Raw genomic sequence first — 21,326 nt, forward strand, 5'->3', positions numbered from 1 at the left:
CATCCTCCTTACTGTCCTTTTCTTCAAAGTGGAACAAGACAATTTATGTTCCTGTTATTATACCAGTGCTATCCTGATTTAAATATGAGATCTCAAGCAGCCGTTTCCATAACACCCGCCTAAGAATCCCCAAAGCAATGACTATTTAGCACTTTTTCAGGTTCTAGATTCAGGCAAGCTGCTCCAATTTAATTTCTTCAACATTATGCTATCATTTTAAAGGTTTTGTAACTTTCAAAGGGTAGAATCTGAATCTGCAAAGAAGAGGAGCTATATGTTATTAGGATAAATAAAGATAAAAGTAAATTCAACTGATTTTATAATAGTTTTATTTTAATTCTTCAAGCAGTTTAAAAAAATCTTTACTGATTTCTTTAAGGGAAAAAGGGTGTAACTTACCCTCTCCATTCTTTGATTACACTGTGTATTGATACACTGAGGAAGAGCATCCTGTAGGCTGGAATCCACAGCAATAAAAGTCAGAGGTTCCTGATGGACTTCACAACTAGGGTTTCTAAAATTTGGAAAGCAGTATGCAAAAACTCACTCAATGGTTATGTTACATTATCATCTGAATAATTTACTCTTAAAACAATACAATGGCCCATTTAACACATTGAACAATATTATAATAACATTATTAATAAGTTGTGAGCTATACATACCTGTTTTCTGCATTGGTAAGGTTGCCTGTACATTCATTGACTTCTAAAGGACACTCGCAAGGACATTCGCATTCATTCTGTTCCATTCTTCAGGGAAAAAATAAACAATAATATATTTATTATCTCTTACTCCCTGTACATATTGAATCTTGGGCTAAAAAACAATTTTAGTGTCAAATAGGGCCAATAGTGTTGTTTATGTTTATTAGGCTTATTACTAGAATAATATTGGCAACATAGGTAGAGTCCTTTCAACATTTTACTAAGTTTTCAAAGTCCACAGTCATTACAATAATGTCAGCACAAATGCCATAAGGAGTATAACTCCTCTATAGCTATGGTGATTTCATGTGAAGTAGCATGTAACTACTGCAATTAGTAGGCATTAGTAGCTTCATTTTCAACAAATGTGGAAAAACATTCTTTAATGCCTCAAACAAGTAGTAGCACAAAATCCAGAATTTAATTTAGCTTTCAGCCCTTGAGGCAATCTTTACTTTGGATCTTCCGGGCTGTCACATTTAGAGCTGTGGAAAACTGGGAGGGAGGATTCCATGGAGTGGTAGAGATATAACAACATTCTTTTCTCTGGGAGTCAAGGACATTTCAACCTGCACCTGGAGTGGCGTGACTGGGAGGCATTTCCAGTTGGGACGGTGGAGTGATTGGATCATGTGATGGACATGTGGGTCCAGGGGAAGGGGCCTTGACTTCCCTTTGGGTGGTGAAAACCTGGAAGCTTTCAGATTCAGGTTTCCCCAGATGTGACAATATGACATCTCTAATAAAGTGGAACTTTGAGGAACTTCTAGCTCAGATTCTTCTTTCATTGGGGCTGTTACTTGGAACCCTGACATTAGCATAATCTACAATCTCTCATCATTCAGCTTCATAGATGTTGCTGAGTTTCAGTATAAGAGAAGATGGAAATTCTCTGCATCTTGTTTCTTCTCACCATGCCTATTTTCTTTATCAGGCTTTTCACTTTTTAAAATTAAACAAACATAAAGATGATCTTTTCTATTCTTTTTTTCTGCAGTATCATTTTTGATACACGATGATCAAATATCACCACCAGAATAGTCCAAAGAGCTTACCCTGGTGGTAAGATGGACAGCCAATAAAATTTACAAATAAATAAATAAAAGATAGGCAGTGCCATACAGTATAAGCCATCTGGCCCACAATCTTGAGGGAAATGCATAAAATGTGACCCCGAATCAGACTTAACCTGTCACCTAAACCAGATTGACTGAATTAATTCACTAGACTATTTATTCAGGAATACAGGTAATCCTTGATTTACAACAGTTCGTTTAGTGATCTCTCAAAGTTGCAACCGCACTGAAAAAAGTGATTTCTGACCGTTTTTCACAGTAATGACCTTTGCAGCATCCCCATGGTCACGTGATTAAAATTCAGATGCTTGGCAAGTGGTTCATATTTATGACGGTTGCTTTGTCCCAAGATCATGTCTCACCTTTTCTGAACTTCTGACAAGCCCAAGTCAATGGGGAAGAAACTAGGTTCACTTAACAACTGGGTTACTAACTTATCAACTTCAGTGATTCATTTAATAACTGAAGCAAGAAAGGTAATAAAATGGGGCAAAACTCACTTAGCAAATGCCTCACTAACAAAAGGAAGTTTGGGCTTAATTGTGGTCGTACGTTGAGGACTACAGACTGAAAGCATTTCTGGGAGGAGGCAGGTGGGAACTCCTTGTTGTCAAGAAACTATGTTGAGGTAAAAAGCAACCACTAATTCAGCAATCTCTAACAAGTAATCTCTAATTCAGTCCTGCAAAATGGCCACGTTTTGCTCATTAACAAGCTGTACTTCAGACTGGAACTGCTACACACAGCTCATTCTCGGCCCACAGAAGCGCAGCTCTAGCCTGGCAATCCAATAGTTATCCAACAAGCAGGTGTGTGACAGTCCTGCCCCATGAAAAGAAAGTATAGCCCTGTCTTCTAAGAGAGCTGCAACAAAAAAGAAACCAGTCTGTTAACTATACAACAGGTCTAGTGATTGAAGGTGCTGGCCTAGAATGCAGGAGGTTATAAATTCTAGTCTCGCTTTAGGCATGAAAGCTGGCTGGGTGACTTTGGACAATCACTCTCTCTTAGCCCAACTCACCTCACAGGGTTGTTGTTGTAGGGAAAATAGAAGGAAACCGTATCAGATACTGTATGTTCATCACCTTGAGTTACTTATAAAATAATAAGGGTAGGATAAAAAATCTAATAAATAAATAAATAAAAATATGGCTACGCTTCTGGGAGAAAGCAAGAGAGTCTCCTGGAGCCCACAAATCAAATGTTTGGATGTCAAGATGACCCAAGTGTAGCTAGAAATGTTTTGCTTCTTCACACGGAATATGGAACTGTGCCTTACATAGTAAATAAGCAACCTGCCTAGGCATTTTGTAAATAACTTAACATGCCTGTTGAGTCACATGCTGTTTCACTCAGCTAAAAACCAAATGCACATTATCTAGAGGCCTTGCAATCCCTTCATTTTTAAAGAAGCACAATCCGAAGTATAATCCAATCATGTCTCATTTCAAATGTCCTCTTACCTGTGACAGTTTAGACAGAGCCTGTCTACCATACTGCAGGCACAGAAAGCAAGTGAGTCACAGGTTTCATTTACTATTCCAACAAAGGCATTGGTTCCAGGTATTCTTGTCAGCTTGTATTTAGAACAGTGGCTGCCGTGCACGAGATTTGTCAGATCACCCTAGGGGGAAGGAAAACAGATCAGACATGTGGCGGAAAACATGTTTCCCGGTGAAGTGAATTGTTCCTGTTACGACCAATGTTATCTGCTACACTATAAGCTTACAGTGTCCAACTAAATGAACTCTCATCAGAAATCAATGCTTCAACATACAAAATATCCCAACCAGATAAAAATGTAAATAAACTGCAAGCAATACATTTTTCTGACTAAAGCAATGTAATCTTGCTATGTAAAATTGCTATTGCTATCTAACTGGATGTCAATTTTCTATGGTAGAGCAAGCATGGAATACATATCTCATTTGTTACCTTACCTTTTGAAAACTTTTTGCAAATCGGGGGGGGGGGGAATCATGAGGCCCTATCACCATCTGGCTAGGAAGCTTCTGATTCAAAGAATAACGTTGAAACAGCAATTGTTCCTCTCATCTTTCCCAGTCATTAGAGAATAAGAAGAGTACACTGTTCATTAATGCACTCAAATAATAATACTGTGATTACAGAATGTCCCACATTCCATTTCAGCTAGGCATCCAAGCACTCTGTTGGATCCCAGCAAAGCCTTATCTGATCCAGCAACATTTTCTCCACAGTGGCCAGCCTCCTGAGATGTTTATGTAAGGTCTACAACGCCCTCCTGCTGCTGTTTCTTTGCAACAGGTTATTAGCACAAGGTTCCTCTGATCTTGAAGAAGTAACTAGTACCTTTTTTTCATTTCAAGTTATAAAATCCTTAGTGCCTTTTCTCATAGGAAAAGTGTAACAATGTAATCTAACTGGATGTCAGTTTTCTATGGGCGAGCAAGCATGGAATATATATATATCATTAATTTCAATTCACATATTTTTAAAAAAATCTTTTTCTAGTTTTGGAACAATCTTTGAAATGCAATGAAAAAAACTGCATGCTCTTTTAAATGTCGTTCCATTATAGATTTGCAGAGGTAACGAATATTACATTTGACCTCAAGTATCAAATCTATGGTTTTCCCTGCACTGCTAACTTAATGCCACTTTCCTAACTGAATGTCCTCTACATGAGTTTCATATTACCAGTCCGGCAGCCACTGTATGGAATGAAGTCATCCAATATAATTTCTATGTTCCCAAATGTGCATGGAAAGCATGCAAATTGATAACATTCTCAGGAACTTCTACTGAAAACTTGCGTTTTTGCCCCATCCCTGAAGCAAAAAAACCCCACCTGTGTTTCAGTACTGAAGCTGCAAAACAAATGCAAAAACCCAATTCATTGTAATTTGCTGATGATGTTTTTAAAATTTTGGTCACTAACTGGGATAAAGGTTTGGTCACTAAATGTCTAAAAGTTGACCCATAATACTCAAATATTTAAATGTACAGTATAAATAAACTGCCCCATGATCTACCATTCAGCCTATCAGACCAATGCTGCAACATAGATTGTTATACCGTCTCTACTACAATCTAAATAATATCCTATTTGGATATAAACAGTTTAATGAATGGGTTACATTAAACAGCGTACCATAAGGCTAGTATTAAATTTATAAAATCTCTGGACGGTTCTGTCACTGAAACTGTTACACAAATTTTTCTTCACAAAGTTTGGATGATTTAGGATATCATTTGCCACAAGAGGTTCCTATAAATAAAAAGAAGACGACTGTTAATGGTTTCATAATTTTACAAATATCAGCAGTGTATTTCTATTGTTAAATTGGCAGTTATAGCTATAAACAAACGGTACTTGAATTACAATGGAAATTGGGAGTGGAACTTCCATCACTAAGCAATGTGGTTGTAAAGCACAATATCCACATGACTGTATCACTTAACAACAGCAATACTGGCAGTTCTGGTTGCCATCATAAACCCAGGACCACGTGGGGTTTTTGCAGGCAACCAGGTCAGTGAGTGCATGGAGGGGCAGGAGACACCATGAGCAGCTTCTTTGGGCTGCCATTTGATGTTGTGGGGGAACAGGATATGCAGACGGCAGGCACAATGGGCAGACAAAAAATATTGGGAGCAGGAGTGACTTCTAACTTCCAACTGGCTTCCCCATTCACTTTGCTTGTGGGAAGACAGCAAGGATAATGAGGAGCTTCCAGTGAACATTACTGGAATGGATGTTGAAGATGATGCAACTTGCTGAGATGGCCAAAGATAGTTTTGATTAGAAAAAAAGACATTATCTAAGTTTACTGCTGGCTGGAAATCCCTCATAGACTTTTTGTATGAAGAAGAACAAAAGCAACACTTATGGCATTGACGATTAGAAAAAAATAGATTATACAACAAAAATTAAAGCTATGATATAACTATAAAGCAAGAGGTAAATTTATACTTATAAAGAAAATTAGAAGCTATTTCTTTATATTTCCTTTTTTCTTAAATTTTCATTTTATCTTTTATTTTCTTTAAATATTAGTTTCTGCTTGTCTTTATTACAATCTTAATAATACAACTGTATTTTTTAAAAAAGTGATCATGACTGTGATGTCATAACTGCAAGCTGGGCTCCAAGTGCCCAGATCACAACCATAACTGTGCGGATGCTACAGCAGTTGCAACACTGCAGAGTTGGTTGAAAGTCCCCCTCCTTTAGTGCTGTTGTAACTTTGAACAGCTGCTGAACATGTGGTTGTAACTCAAGGACTACTTATATATTGAAATACTGTGATGCAGGCAAACCTTGTGTGTAATATGTTGCTGTTCTACTGGAGCATGACCTTTAGGATCAATAAGAGTTGGATGTGCCACAAGATATCCTCTGTCTTCCATAATAAAGCACCTATCAAAAAGCAAACAGTAAAAGAAGTAATAGATCAGAATACATGTATTCTTAGGTAGCCAGGTGTATAATTTGCCAAACAAATGTGTGCATGCAAAAAGACACATGTGTTTATTTATTTATCTAGACCAGGTATGTCAAACCCGCATCATCATGGCATCATCACATGACAAATCATGACTTTTCTCCTTTTCGCTAAACCAGGCATGGGCATGGACAGCGCATAATGCATCTGGCTGCGAGTTTAACATTCCATTTGGATGCCACCCAACTCCAATCAATTCTTTTGAGACTCACAACAATAGAGCAACACAGAAACAACAAAATATAAAAACATAACCAAAAAATGGAATTAGGGATGGTAGGAATACATGAAAGATTGCAAGTTCTAAATGTCTGAAGCTTAGAACCTCTTTTCCAAGAGTTCCTAAATTTAGTACAAATTATTTGTTCTTAACTGAAACAAAATAGAGAATATTTCAGCAGTAGAACTCCATGTGTTACAAGAGCCTTAAGATTGACATAATGTTTTTTTAAAGACAGTTTCTAAAATGCAGTGTGCTGCCAAACTATAGTTGGCTTTCTGTTTTTGTCAGTTGTTGCAGCCAAGGCCAGTTTCAATATGGAAAAAGTAGACCTTACACTCACATATATTTAGAATAAAGTTCTTCCAATTCTACAGCAGCATAGAGAGACATTATTTAAGTGAAGGGTATTGTTATTGTTCATTGGTTATATTAAACTTAATTTCTGCTGGATTCAGTGTTATTCACATTCCAATAGTTCCCTGTAACACTCAAAATATGTTGGGGTCTTGTTGCACTGGAATATACAACACTTGGAAGTATTTCAAATTTTATTCCAACAGAAGGTTTAGAATGAGGTTGCTTTTCACTAGGGTTGAGACAAAATAACCCCTAAAACAAATGCATGTAAATTACAGAATTTGGTGCCAAGCAGGAAAGTATTTCCCTTCTAAGATTAATCCTCCAAGAAGAACAAAAGATATCATAAAGTCATATCAACCAAGTTTCACTTATTCCAAGTAGCCTAGGAAGATATTCAGTGACATAGCAAAAGTAGTTGAGAGATCCAATAATCACATCAACCCATTTTTTAGTCCAGCCATTAGTGAATATTGTATCACCAAAGTGTCCCAAACAGTTTCAGTCCCATAGTTACATCTAAATCCATATTGAAATATTTTATTTTATCCAAAAATGCCAGCAATCAGATAAGTCTATTCTAAATTGTGTAATTTTTCATTATCTTTCACTAAAGATGGAGGACAAGGGCAGAGTCTTCTTTCATTTCTTTAACCAATCACCTGGTAACCATAAACTCACAATTGTGGAAAAGATGCAGAAAAATATTTGTATCTCTTTTATGTTCCATAATTTCATCAATAAACTTGCAATCTTATACACTTACCATGGAAAGAAATGGTTAATATTTTTGAGTAAGCTGCACTGTGTAAGCTTAATTTTATCAGGAAAATACTGGGTTGTTTTTCAGGATTTAGTGGGGGTTAAAGGAGAGAGAGTTTGCCTCCCAACCTATTCCGATCTCTAATCTTATTTTGCAAAAGAAAATTAATAATCATGCCATGATTAAGAGCACAATCTCAAAGTACCGTGCTTGGGAAGATGGCAAATAATTTGTAGGCTGCCCCTTCCTACAATATAGGCTGCTACATGGTCTTTCATTCTAGCTTTCCTTGCTAGGTACTTGCATTCTCTATTCCTTTTTATACGATTTCTCTTGTCTTAAGCCACACTTTCTTCTCATTGCCCAAGGTGGCGCAGTGGTTAAATGCAGCACTGCAGGCTACTGCTAGATCAGCAGGTCAGCGGTTCAAATCTCACCGGCTCAGGGTTGACTCAGCCTTCCATCCTTCCGAGTGGGTAAAATGAGGACCCAGATTGTTGGGGCAATATGCTGACTCTCTGTAAACCGCTAAGAGAGGCCTGAAAGGCCTATGAAGCGGTATATAAGTCTACTGCTATTGCTATTATTGCTATTGCTATTCTCCTCCAGTTCATTCTGAAGCTTAAGAATCAGGTAATAGTGGGCAGAAGGGAGATAATATTCCTAAGGACAATAGGCTGGGACGAGGGACCACTGAGAGTGGTTAATGTTGATCTTCACTGATGCAGAAAGAAAAGATCCCATCAAACTAGATACCAAGCACTTCTTCAGATCTGAATACAGCTCATCTCATCTTCTGTTTTTGTTCATTTATGCACATCATTCTTCAATACAGGTAGTCCTCAATTGACTCCAAAGTTTGTTGCTAAGTGAGAGATTTGTTGAGTGAGTTTGTTCCATTTTATGACTTTTCTCGCCACGTTTGTTAAATGAATCACTGCAGTTGTTAAATTAGTAACACAGTTGTTAAGTGAATCTGGCTTCTCCACTGACTTTGCTTGTTGGAAGGTTGCAAAAGCTGATCACATGACTCCAGGACACGACACTGTCATAAATACGAGTCAGTTATCAAGCATCCAAATGTCAATCATGTGACCATGGGGATGGTGCAATGGTCATAAGTGTGAAAATGGTCATGTCACTTTTTTCAGTGCTGTTGTAACTTTGAACAGTCACTAAATGAACTGTTTAGTTTAAGTGCGTTTTCATCCTTCAATCCTCGTGCAATATTCATTTTTATCTTCTAATTTTACATGGTTTTATACTTTATATACTTATCAAAGATACCCTTAAATATTCCATAAATCAAAACCTCTTGAAAGTAAAAGCAAATATCACTGTGAAGTAGTTGATTTCTAATTGTGACCTGTAAACTATTCTCTTCTTGACCCAGATTAAAAGACTTTATTTCAGAATTAGGATTTTTTAATATTGTAATTTTTCTTCTCACATCTAAAAATTTTTTGGTCGTCTTAATGATAGCTGTAGTGAAGTAACTGAAAGAACACGACAAAGTATAAGATAAAGCAAAGGGACTGCATATAATTTTCCTTATTTTTTGCCTCCGTCTTGATTACAAACTGGTAATAGTCCATTAGTACTTTGTAGAAATACCGCAGCAGAGTAAAATCAATGCCCATCACCGCAACAGAATGGCCAGAAGACTCCTGTGAGCTACAAACAGAAAAAGCACAAGATGACTTCTTGAGAGACATAGAATTAAGAAAATAACCAAATTTGCTTAGAATCATGATTAAAGGAATAAGGATTCTCTCTCTGAGCAAATTATAGCCTTTTAACCTTGGATTTTCACAAACATCAGAGCAAACATTGTAACTTAATTCATCTCAGCAGATTCTCCTTCAGAGAACAAAAGAAAACAAAGAAAAACTTAACAGAAACAGTTTTGTCTGGGTCCATATTATCTGCACACGTGTCTTCTGTTTGCATTCATGCTACTGTATACCCACTCAAGTTGGCAAGCTAGACAAACAAAAATAAATATAACCATAGAAAATCAAGAACAAGAGGAAAAAAAAAAAAATGGAAAAGCAATTGCAGAAGCGTACAGTAAAAAATAAATAGAGACAGATACAACAGATGATCTTGCTCTGTAATGCTCTGGGTTTCTTGTAGAAGGAGGTGTTTCAGAAATATGCACAGGAACAATCATATTCTGGATTGTTCCTTAAAGTTTTCTGTGTTATCCGTCCGCCGAATGATGCGGCGGCTGCGGGGAGAGTCATTCCTCTACAATTGCATGATCCCAGAAAAAAAGATGCAATGCTTTAAAGAGTTAGATTGTGGCACTGTGTTGCTCTCGCTACGTATATATTCTGAAACACCTCTTCCAAAATTAAATCTGAACCATACACAATCCTACAATCGATAACATGCTATATCACGAGTAAGCAAATGGAAACTTTTTAAGTAATCCATAAAAGACCTCCAGGGATGGTGCCAATATTTGAAGTGAGAAATTCATCAATTTTGTTGCAGTCGCAAGATGTTGGTATGCGTGGCTAATTTTCACATGACAATCTAGATAACCATCAGGTGTTTAAATGTATTCAATAACGATAACCTGCTAGACTGTAAACTTAACATATTGGAAGTAGTTTACCAACTAAGCACATTATGTTAAGCCAAAATCAAACAACTACTTGGTAGCTTGTGGGATGTTAGAATGCATATATTGTTTTTGAACTAAAAATAACTGATGGGTCACGTTGGAAAATAGTAAAATTAATCAATTGAGATGAAATGTATTTGTAGGGTTTCTTCACCTTTATTTCTTTCCTTTCCATATCATAAAATATTATCTACATGAGACGTCATGAGTATGTCACTAATTTTCTTTAAAACTGAATTAAAATTTCATGTGGGCCAAATCTTTCTCAAGTGAATCAAGGAAATCATTTTATGATTAATGACGCTTGTCCTAATGCAAATTAGAATTTTACATGTCTCATCTCTTCAGTCTTATACATTTAACAATACATCAATATGTTGAACAGAATACTATTTTTTTAAATGGCTATCACACAGTTGGTGCACTACATTTTTAATTTAAATCAATTCCTGGCCAAATTATTAGCAGAAATGCTCAATTCACACATTACTTAATGAGAATAAAAGAAAAGAAAATAAGATAGACAAAACAAGGAAAGTGGAGATGTAATTTTAGGAATTCTCAGAAACTGTATAGCATGCATTTTCCAGAATGTTTGCTACGAGCTAAGTGAAGTATATTTAATTTAACAAAAAGCCCCACTAAAAATGATAAAGACAACCCAACATTTGTATTTACTGGATTATCAAAATCCGACAGAAAAAGGCGTTCTGTACCACTTTTTTTAAAAAAAACTGTACAAAATTTATCTATTATTCTCTAGCAATCCCCCCAGACCTCTCATCTCAGATAATCTTGCTTTCAGCATTCATTTTTCTTCTCTTGTATAAATAAATTATATACACAAGAAGCAAACAGAGTTCTGTTTACAGCATTTTTAATTTGAAACCTGATCTTTTTCTAAACCATATAAAATCAGCACAACTGCTTTGTTGAAGTTGTACAGGCGACTGACTTTCGCTTCCTGAAATTGATACTGGTTTCTTAAAAAAGATGTCTGGCAGATAAACTTCAAAAAAAAAAAGAAAAAAGAGAAGAGAGCTGAAATGTAACAAAAAACAAAGCAATAGATACAATCCCGGCTCAGGACAGCCTCCAGGTCCCTCACAGCGTCCAACAGCTACAGAAATATAGACACCTTATGACAAGTAGATGCTGTTTGAAAGACTAGATTCTTTTCAGCTTGTGGGGAACTGCAAGGCTTCAGACCCTTCTGCCTATTAAAATTCTTCACAGCTTTTCACTCCTCCCTTCACGAGAAAGGGAATATGAATTCCTGCAAAATACTAAAATTCCAAGTAGCTGAAAGGTCAAAAGCTCTGGGTTTAGAATGAATATGGACACGCTAATTGCCCATCAATTGGTTATGGAATTTTAGGTTTAGACCTGAATCAGCTTATATTCAAATGTTTCCTTTAGGGGATAAAATTCTGCTGGTGGAGAAAAATCTATTTTCTGAAAGATAATTGTATCATGACTGCCTTGTCAAACTAATTTTTTTTCTTTGCAGTCAAGATTCAGGTTCTATGTGAGAATGCAAAAGAACGTCCTTTTCTGCAAAAAGATCTAGTTTTTTTTAATATGTTAAGCTTCAAAATGCTGATGCAATATTATCATGCAGGCTTCTCTCTAAGCTACCAGGGGGACGCGGGGGGGGGGGGAACAAAAGTTGTCTTGAAACTTAAAGGGAATAGAAGCTGCACTATTGGACAGAAGCTATCTCTAAATCAGTGGGAAGTAGCTATCCAAGCAAAAACCTTTACAGTCTTTATATACCTGTCAAACAGAATGAATATAAAATAAATGACAAGGTTCAATACGACACACACACACACACACACACATACATGTAGCAAAAAATCAAGAGGTTTCGCTTTTTAGATTACTACTTACGTTATCAAAGGCATAATAATCTTTGTGATGCATCTATGAAGTGAGCTGTTGCTAGTGACGTCTTAGGGCTTTGATAAAATGTTAATCTGAAAAAGTGCTATCAGACTCCTGGTTTTTGGTTACATATATTAACAGGCTATGCTCTCTTGTGTGTGTGTGTTGTGTGTGTGTCTGTCTGTCTGTCTTCAATCACTGATAGCAACCACCAATTCCCATTCAGCCTTTCTCAATTTGGATGGCATGTATACATACCAAATTTTACTTGGTTGTGCATTCTCAGCCTTTTCCTACCCTCTCCTCTTTTGCCTGAGAAATGCATGGCACATTATATCAAATTGGAGCCCAGGTAGAGAATGGTAGCCCAATATTTAAAGACTTTAAGAAAGTAAAGTATACATACTTTTACTTTAAAACCCTGTTTTGTTGTAATGTTCTCCTTTTTGTTGTATTCTCTGTATTTTGTTTTGTTTTAATTAGGTAGCTTTTACATTGCTTTTTCCTATGTAAGCTACTAAATTGCTTAATTACAGAGACATAGAAATATGCTGGATAAGTGAATAAATTCCCTGCAGTGGGAGAACCACTTTCCTGAGGCCATTTTTACATGGCATAGTTTTCATTCCCCAATCCCTCCTAAGCATTTTGAAGCCAGCCATATGATTATCTTCATTCCCACCAATTTCAGGATGGCATGGGATACTTTGAGCCAAACCATATTCCCTCCAGCAACTAAAAGGATAATGCAAAAACCATCATCAATCAATTTCCCATCCCCTGAGCTATGGTAGTCCCTAGGTAACAAACATTCCCTAACAGAAAGGATAAAATTAAATTGCTAGCCTCCATTTTCAATGCATTTAGTATGCATTTGTCTGACTGCTTGGCAAGAAATCTGAGTGGCTGTTACAATCTGCTTTGTCACTAAATGTCATTCTTCCTGCATATAAATTTCAAGTAAAATCTGTAGCAGTGCTAGGAATTCAAACTACGTTTTTTTTCATACTATGAAATTAATCACAAGACTAAGATGTGCCCTCATATAAAATTGCCCAGACAAGCGATGGAATTCACATGGTGGCAGGAGTGATGAGACCTTACCTATCAGACCCAGCCCAATTTCCAGCACTGCTAGTATTATCAGAAAGTGATGCTCCAGAAAAGTATAACAGGAACTCAGTGGTACAATATCCGTGGTGATTTCCATAATTCATCCAATTTCAACTCTATCTACCAAACCAGGGTTTTTAAACTTATGTTGGCTTTGCAAGCTAATCTAGACAAGAACTATGCCCGGATGAACTAAATTTATTATAATTTTACATTAGCAGAATCTTGTAAATCTGAAAATACATTTCTGCCCGATAGCTACTACAGGTTTGAGAGGTTTGTCATGCCCATATTCCTGCTGTGGTCTATGCTTATCCAATGGTTCCCCTGGATTCAGCTGTTTCTCTACTCCCAAGGTCATTCCCACATAGCCTTACATCTTGCCACCTCCTGGATGTGATTATTCCCACTTAACATTCTTGTATTATCATGACTAAGACTCCCTACCACCCAGCTACTAAACCCGGCACATCATGACAATCTAAACAACCCTTAGCAATACACAAACCCGACAACTGGACCTGGAGGCCCAGGTCCTTATAAAAGATTCTGTATATTGAAGCTTAAAAGATGTAGAAGTAGGAACAGCAGCTGTGAATAAATGATAATATCTTGCCCAGACGTGGAGGTCTGCTGATACCCATATTTTATTCCATAGCTCAAGATTGCATATTGTTGCCTTAGCAACTGACACATGAAACGGCCAAAAGACTGTCTTCGAAAGCCTGTACTTGCATGTATTTACAACAATGTGCAGAAGGAAAAAAGAATCCTCCTTCAGTCATCTGCTACTATTATAGTACATAAACAATTCTGGTGAAGGGATATACATGTACAATGCTGAAGTTTTCTCTCCAATATATTCGCAGTTTCACAAGAAATCATTAAGGGCAACAGCAACCCTCCCTTTGAAACTCTCTGGTTCAAGGACCTTATTTTGGCATGGAATTGCAGGAGACTTCCTCCCTTTTGCATGCAAAGCCCAGATGGAGACTTTTTTTGATTCACATGCAGACAAATGCTTCTTCCCTCTAACCTGAAATTTGCTTAAGCATTCCAAATTCCACTTCACCAGCAATCACATCAGATATATACAAAATTCCATTCCTTCCACAAGAGCCAACCGTAGTTAAACATGCTAGTAAACTTACTTATCCAAAAGAAGTTCAAGGTGGCACACAGAAACAGGTTCAACCAGCCAATCTAGCATCCAGAAATGTAGGACTGCAAACCCCATAGCTCTCAGCTATCACACTCAAAGATCAAAGACTACTGAAGTAGTCTGAAAGATTTGGAGGGCTACAACTGCATGCTCTATCCTCTTAAGATATCATACATGCCATCCCTATAGTACTTACTCCACTCCACTCCAGTTCCCAGGAATCTACAGGCATTCTTACAAAATACAAAAGAAAACTTTCTTTGGCATACGTGGCCAGGAGAAAAATGCTGGAGATCAGCTGAGATGATAAAGAACATTATTTAAGATCAGCAAGAGAGAGGAAGCAATTGGACCAATATCACTACTTTGACTTCTGGTCAAAGAGTAATGTGAAAGAGACTGTTTTGTAATTCAAATTCAGCACTCCCAATCGTTTTGGCTCCATCAAAGATAGGGGTGAAATGCTGATTTAGTTGATCTTTCCATAAATTAGTGAGCTAATTTATGGAGATCAAGATATGGTAATCACTGATGGACATATAGAGAACTTTTAAGATGAATAAAGTGAGATGTTTACCATTTGTTATTCTATATAATAGCTTAAGGGAACATTGAACAGCGAGGATTGCCATTTATACACAATTAAGGGTAATCTAATCCAAGATATGGAAAAATGGAGAGGGAACATGAAATATACCTACAATGGGAAACTATTGAGATTTAAAGACAGAATCACAAATTGGGGGCATGTAAGGATGTATAATTATATAAAGATAATGATGAGAATAGCTGGGAATTGTAACCAGGTCTACATCTTGGTCAAAACTAGGCTGGGGATGGTAGTGGTTTAAAAGCACAATGACTATATATGTATACTTACTAAAAAGGAGGAAAAAATTAAATATGTACATCAAAAAGGAATTATAAATATCATCAACATAAAATGGATCTCGCTCGGAAGCTGAAATACACCAAGTAAATGAGATGAAAAGTGGGAAGTAGAGGAGAGAGGTAAGGGAAGAAGAGAGGAATAGGAGAGAGGGCAAGGGGGGAGAGGAGGAGAGAAAGGAGGAGTGGAAAGGGGAGAGAGGGAAGAAGAGAGAAGGGGAAGTAGAGAAGGGAAGGATGACAGAGGGAAGAAAGGAGGTAGGAAGGGGGAGGAGAGAGGGAGAAAAAAGTGATGGATAAGGTACAAATATAGTGTACGGAGAGCAGAAGAGCCAATAATTGTTTCTGGGAGTTGATGGTAAGATGAATTGATGTAAACATTTAATAATACAATATGATGTTGGCTATGTAATATGCATGTGATTATATGATATGAAAATGAATAAAAACTTTATAAAAAAGATATGGTCATCACTGCTAAATACAAACATTACCTTGAGGAATGGACAGTATGACTGATGGTAACCACATAGCCCGCTCCGCCAACATAAATATGGCCCCGTTAAAGTAATTAATCCTGGATTGGCCACTGCATGGAGGTACCTATCAAAAAATGAAATCATCACTTCTGATGTAACAGAATAATTTCACGACAAAAGAACCTTGTAATATGCAAACCCGACAAATATGAAAAAATACATTAAATCATAGAAACACAGGCAATGTTTAAAATCAGTCGAAGTATCAAATCTATATCCCATATTTCATGTTTTTTTAAAGGCCAAATATTTTTAGGATTAGAATGTGTCAACAATATTAGGATGAATCCATAATTAAGACGACAGTGAGGCTCATTTCGGAGAACTGAATGTCCTAATGTACTGAAAATATGGATTTCATTTTTCCTATTTTGAGAATCATCTCTGGAAGTATCAAAGATACCAATTTCTTGCTAGTGTTGAGGCAACCCTTCTGTTCCTACCCTTCTGAATTTTTCTAATTTTAACAGAGTGTTTGTAGCTAGCTTCTTATAATTAAGTATGAATAAATATCTGAACTCTAAGGAAAAGAGTGGTAAAGAAATGGGTTTTTTTTCAATTCTCCTACACTTTGCTATTCTAGAGGATTAAAACAAGGAAGAGATGGATTGACAGGATTGGCAGAAAGGACTGACAGCATGAGAAGCTAGGGACAGGCATTCTGAATGCAGTTAAATTCATTGGCTTCTGCTTTGATTAGCAAAATGGCTTAGTTCTCAGAGAGCATGTGGAGTGGGATACATTTAGGAATTTCCTCATGGTTATTATCTCATTACAGCGTATACAAAACATTTTCTTAAGCCACGTTTGTGCATAATTAAAATGGGATTACAACATAGGAAATCTACGGAAAAGAAGAACAACTCCTCAAAAATAGTGAGAAGCAATAATGCCATGGGGATCTGAAATTCATAAAGAGAACCCCAGAAGATAAGCGCTAATGCATTTTGTGAATAACAGATTTTAGTAGCCGTGTTTATTTGCTGTTCCACTGAAGGGCAAAGAAAAAGATTTTGCCTGCTAAAACACAAACAGCTGACCAAAATTTAATGCATTAACAGAAACTATATTATACTTGAAGATATTTCATCCGCCAGGGATCCCCCCCCCCCCTCCCATAAATCCATCATGGAATATTCACTCTCATTCAATATTATTAGCCTGAATGGGGTTCTTAAACCTCTTATAATGGGATCCTAAAACTCACCATTGTCTCCTAGTGGGATCAAATGCTTTGTCCATGAGGGAACCAGGATAAATTCTGAGCACCCCATTGGGCGTTGCTATGTAACGGCGGACAATGTAACTGTTCAAGCCACTCATTTCCATTTGTGTCATCCATTCATCTGTGACGTGACTGGTAGCCATTACTTCATTCTGACAGAGAACTGCAAAACAAAGACAGAGCTAGCAGGATTCCTTTAAAACTTGACTGAAAAGATAATAAGCTGCTTGCAGAGTTTCTTACAGATTCATCGGAGATAATCTAAACCCAATTACTACTTTAAAATCTTCTCTCACCAGATGGATATAGCATTTTTTTTAAAGTAAATCCTAACCCTAATGAAATACTGTTGGCACAATATTTAATGTTTTACTTTGAATCTAAATCCTTGTTGTATTTTTACTTTTCTACACTATCAAAAGAAGAGCATTGATTTTTTGTTGTGTTTGTAACATTGACCTGATTTTCATATTGTTCACACTGCTAACCAACAAAACTTTTTTTTCTGCTACCAAAAACTAATGTCTGTTTTACTTAGATAAACAATTTGGGGACATGATCTTAAATCATTATTTTGGAAATCCATTTTGGAATACAGCTGGCTTAGATTCTTTTTTCAAACGATCTTCGTGAATATTGTTCTTTTTACTTCAAGCAAGAAATATTCTAACTTTAAATGTGCTACATTTTTCATGTTGCCAAGAACGAAGTTTACCTGAGGTCAAAAATAATTAAAAAAAAAAACACAGAACAAAGAATTAAAAAATGGTGCAACCCAAAGAACCATAAAAAGCAGTTATCTCAAACAAAATTCCAAAAACCTAGCCAAATATTCATCAGAGGTCTTCAAAACCCAGCTGCTCCTTTCAGATCTCACTTCAAAGAGTTTCAACAAATCAAAACAATATCCCCAAGGACAGAAGCGTCAAAAAGTATGGAAGGTAAAATAGGCACAAAAATCATACTTTCAGCCCAGGGTTGGCAATGAGGCGGGTGTTGTCACTCAGATATGCTGTATAGTGTTCCACCATCCTCTTGGTCTCAGGTTGGCTTAGATGTTCATATGGAGATGAAAAACCACCTGCAGACAACATCACTGTAGGGCTTTCTGAAAAGGCAGCACAGATAAATGGTTTAAGTCACAAATGTCCCCTAGTCTCCAGCTGTAGAAAATCCATTACCTAGCTGGACCAACCCACCTAAAACTGTAGTGTAGAGCATGTGTAATTTAAGGAGGAGGGACCCTCAAATGAAGTACTATTGTGCTTGTCACCACCAGGGCGCACTGTTGTAATGAAACTGTACTACTAATAACATTCTCTTAATTCCCTACCATTTCTATACAAGAAGAAGATTGAAACAGAAGAAACACCTATCATACTTCAGGATATTATAGGAAATGGAGTAGTTTGGGTGGATGAGTGGAAATGGTAGACAGCTACCTAGGCTGTAATAATGTGAAGTCCCTTCAATTCAATTTAAACTCCTGCTGAGAACATGTCCATTCAATTTTCTTGGTGAAAATGTGAAAGTGATTTGCCTTTGACTTCTTCTGGAATATCCCACTCAAATAATTATTCACCATGCTTAGCACACAATGAAAATGTGTTTAAAGAAACATTCAATCATATACTAACACTTGCTGAGATGGTATTAATATACATAGATCACGTTATTTTAGGTCCACCTAATAGTAAATAATGACAAAGTATCCAGTCATGGAAAAACAGCTGTCAAAAGAAAACTGGATAGTCAGGAATAAGCCTGGATCTACAATGTAGAATGTTACTTCTGGTATTGAAGATGCCTGCAAGTCCCTTAACCACTAATGCAGACAAAAGTCAGTGCTGATCAGCTAAGAACAACAGAAACAGTAATCTGGAGGCACTAGGATTTTTTGGTATATGCATCAACTTTCACCAATCTAGTGATATCCAGATTCTGCTCTCATAATTCTCAGTCAGCATCTGGAAGTCACCAAGTAGGAAAGTATTGGTCCTTGACTTACAACAATTCGTTTAGTGACTGTTCAGAGTTACAACGGCAGTGAAAAATGTGACAGGACCATTTTTCAAAGTTACGATCTTTTCAGCATCCCCCATGATCATGTGATCAAAATTCAGATGTTTGGCAACTGGTTCATATTTATCATCTTTGCTTTTTGCGACCTTCTGACAAGCAAAGTCATTGGGGAAGCCAGATTCAATTAATAATCGGGTTACTAACTTATCAACTGCAGTGATTCACTTAACAAATGGATCAAGAAAGATCTTGGGGCAAAATGGGGCAAAACTCACTTAAAAACTGTCTTAGCAATAGCAATAGCAATAGCAGTTAGACTTATATACCGCTTCATAGGGCTTTCAGCCCTCTCTAAGCGGTTTACAGAGTTAGCATATCGCCCCCACAGTCAGGGTCCTCATTTCACCCACCTCGGAAGGATGGAAGGCTGAGTTAACCTTGAGCCTGTGAGATTAGAACCACTGAACTGCAGATAACAGTCAGCTGAAGTGGCCTGCAGTAGTACTGCACCCTAACCACTGCGCCACCTCGGTCTTGTTTAGGAGCAGAAATTGTGGTAGTAAGTCGAGGACTATATTTAATATAACATGTTGTATGGGAAAAATAAGCTGAAAATCTTTTTTCCTCACCTTCATATTGTTTATTAATTTTCCTTAGTTCTTTAAATGGATAGCAATAATAATTACTATACAATAACCCATTTTTTGTAAATAGTTTTCAAACAATGCACATTTTAGGGGATAATAGGAAGAGATTGATAATGTCTTTACTGAGGAAAACAATTGTGGAACTATATGATGAAAAATCTTTTGTTTCTAAAACAACTTATTATTTCTCTAACTTTAAATTTCCTGTTACGGCATGACCTGGAGCAAGCTTCTAAAGTGAATGTGCCTGGTTTCACTGTATAAATTTATTCTGATTTCTTAAAAAAAAAAAAAAGACAATGCTTCACTAAATTCAAAAGTTTTGAACAGTTTTAATATCTCTGAACTTGCCAATTAAAAATATTTCAAAGTCTATTCTCTCCAGAGTTCTAGCTTCTTTTTACAAAGATTGACAGTATTAAATATTTATAGCTTGGAATAAAATCTGCATAATTCCAAAATTACTAGGATACACCATGACTGGCATGAACTTCAATGTTTTCATGTTATTGCTAATGATTTATTTGACAGCCAGGAGAATCAAGCTCAGCTTTGAAATAGTGTAACGACATACTCATACTTAACACATTCTGTTTTCTAGAAGGTAAGTTATGCAACTGTCTATTTCCAAGATATATTATTTCAAAGTTTTTAAAAGCAAAGAAACAGACAATCCCAAGACACTTCATTTCACTTGTACATTTAACTAATTTGCAGCCAGGTCCATTTGGCCAACAGTTGCTAGAATTCACTGAAATAGTGTGACTGAAAGGAAGACAAACTTTATATTGAATTAGACCCTTTGACCTTCTGGCTTAGTGTTGTTGATACTGGCTGCCAGCAGTTCCCTAATGTTTCAAGCTTTTTCTAATCCTCTCTGAAGATGCCAAGGACTGAACCTAAGGTCTTCTACATACAAAAGAATGATCTGATTCTCCCTGTTACTCAATTATCCATTAAGAACATTTAATTATATGCCAGAGTAAGGCAATCCTTCTGAAAACAAAGGCATGAAGTCTATTACTCAAATAGTGGGATTAGAAGGAAAAGATGTATCAAGGTAAAATGTGCATGACTAAAGTCTTATCTGTTTATTTTTATTTCTTGCTGATGGGGAAAAAATCACTTTTCTATAGGCTTTCATTTTGACATCTCCCAGAACCTAATTCTCTGGCTCCTAAACTCTGTAATCTTTGAGCCAGCTAGGAAGCTTAGCAATGCAGTTTCTGCATTTGTCTGAATAACATTATGGAACCTCTCCCAACCAAATTGAATTACATTTTTGACAATTTCTCTTTACATGCTCTCCATAAATTCTCTACTGGGTTCCCACAGTTAGTAACAATTCTATCCTAATGCATAAACTAATAGTTCCAATGTGTGATCCCAAAAAGTTGTTGAATTATAACTCCCCAAACCAGTGAATATCAGAAATGACAGGGGCTACTACCTACTGATATCTGGAGACAGAAATTCAAGGTGGTTATTGGCTTAGTATTAGCTGGAAATTTCCTCAAAACTATGTAACACAAGCTCATAGCATTGATGGTTTCCTATCCCTTGTATTAACTAGGATACTTGGATGGATACTTTCTTTA

General features: G+C 36.7%; 1 protein-coding gene across 1 annotated transcript in view; it reads right to left on the reverse strand.

The window, feature by feature from the left end:
• The window catches only part of CACHD1 (cache domain containing 1), a 135,908-nt gene that overhangs the window by 13,403 nt on the left and 101,179 nt on the right, over positions 1-21,326 (reverse strand). Inside the window, 12 exon segments of the mRNA XM_032217813.1 lie at positions 396-514; positions 666-752; positions 3,247-3,407; positions 4,917-5,033; positions 6,086-6,189; positions 9,167-9,202; positions 9,205-9,287; positions 15,790-15,843; positions 15,845-15,898; positions 17,042-17,222; positions 17,759-17,774; positions 18,025-18,167. Coding sequence (XP_032073704.1) covers positions 396-514; positions 666-752; positions 3,247-3,407; positions 4,917-5,033; positions 6,086-6,189; positions 9,167-9,202; positions 9,205-9,287; positions 15,790-15,843; positions 15,845-15,898; positions 17,042-17,222; positions 17,759-17,774; positions 18,025-18,167 — 1,155 coding nt within the window.

This window comes from Thamnophis elegans, chromosome 5, assembly GCF_009769535.1.
Source record: "Thamnophis elegans isolate rThaEle1 chromosome 5, rThaEle1.pri, whole genome shotgun sequence".
Lineage (NCBI taxonomy): Eukaryota > Metazoa > Chordata > Lepidosauria > Squamata > Colubridae > Thamnophis > Thamnophis elegans.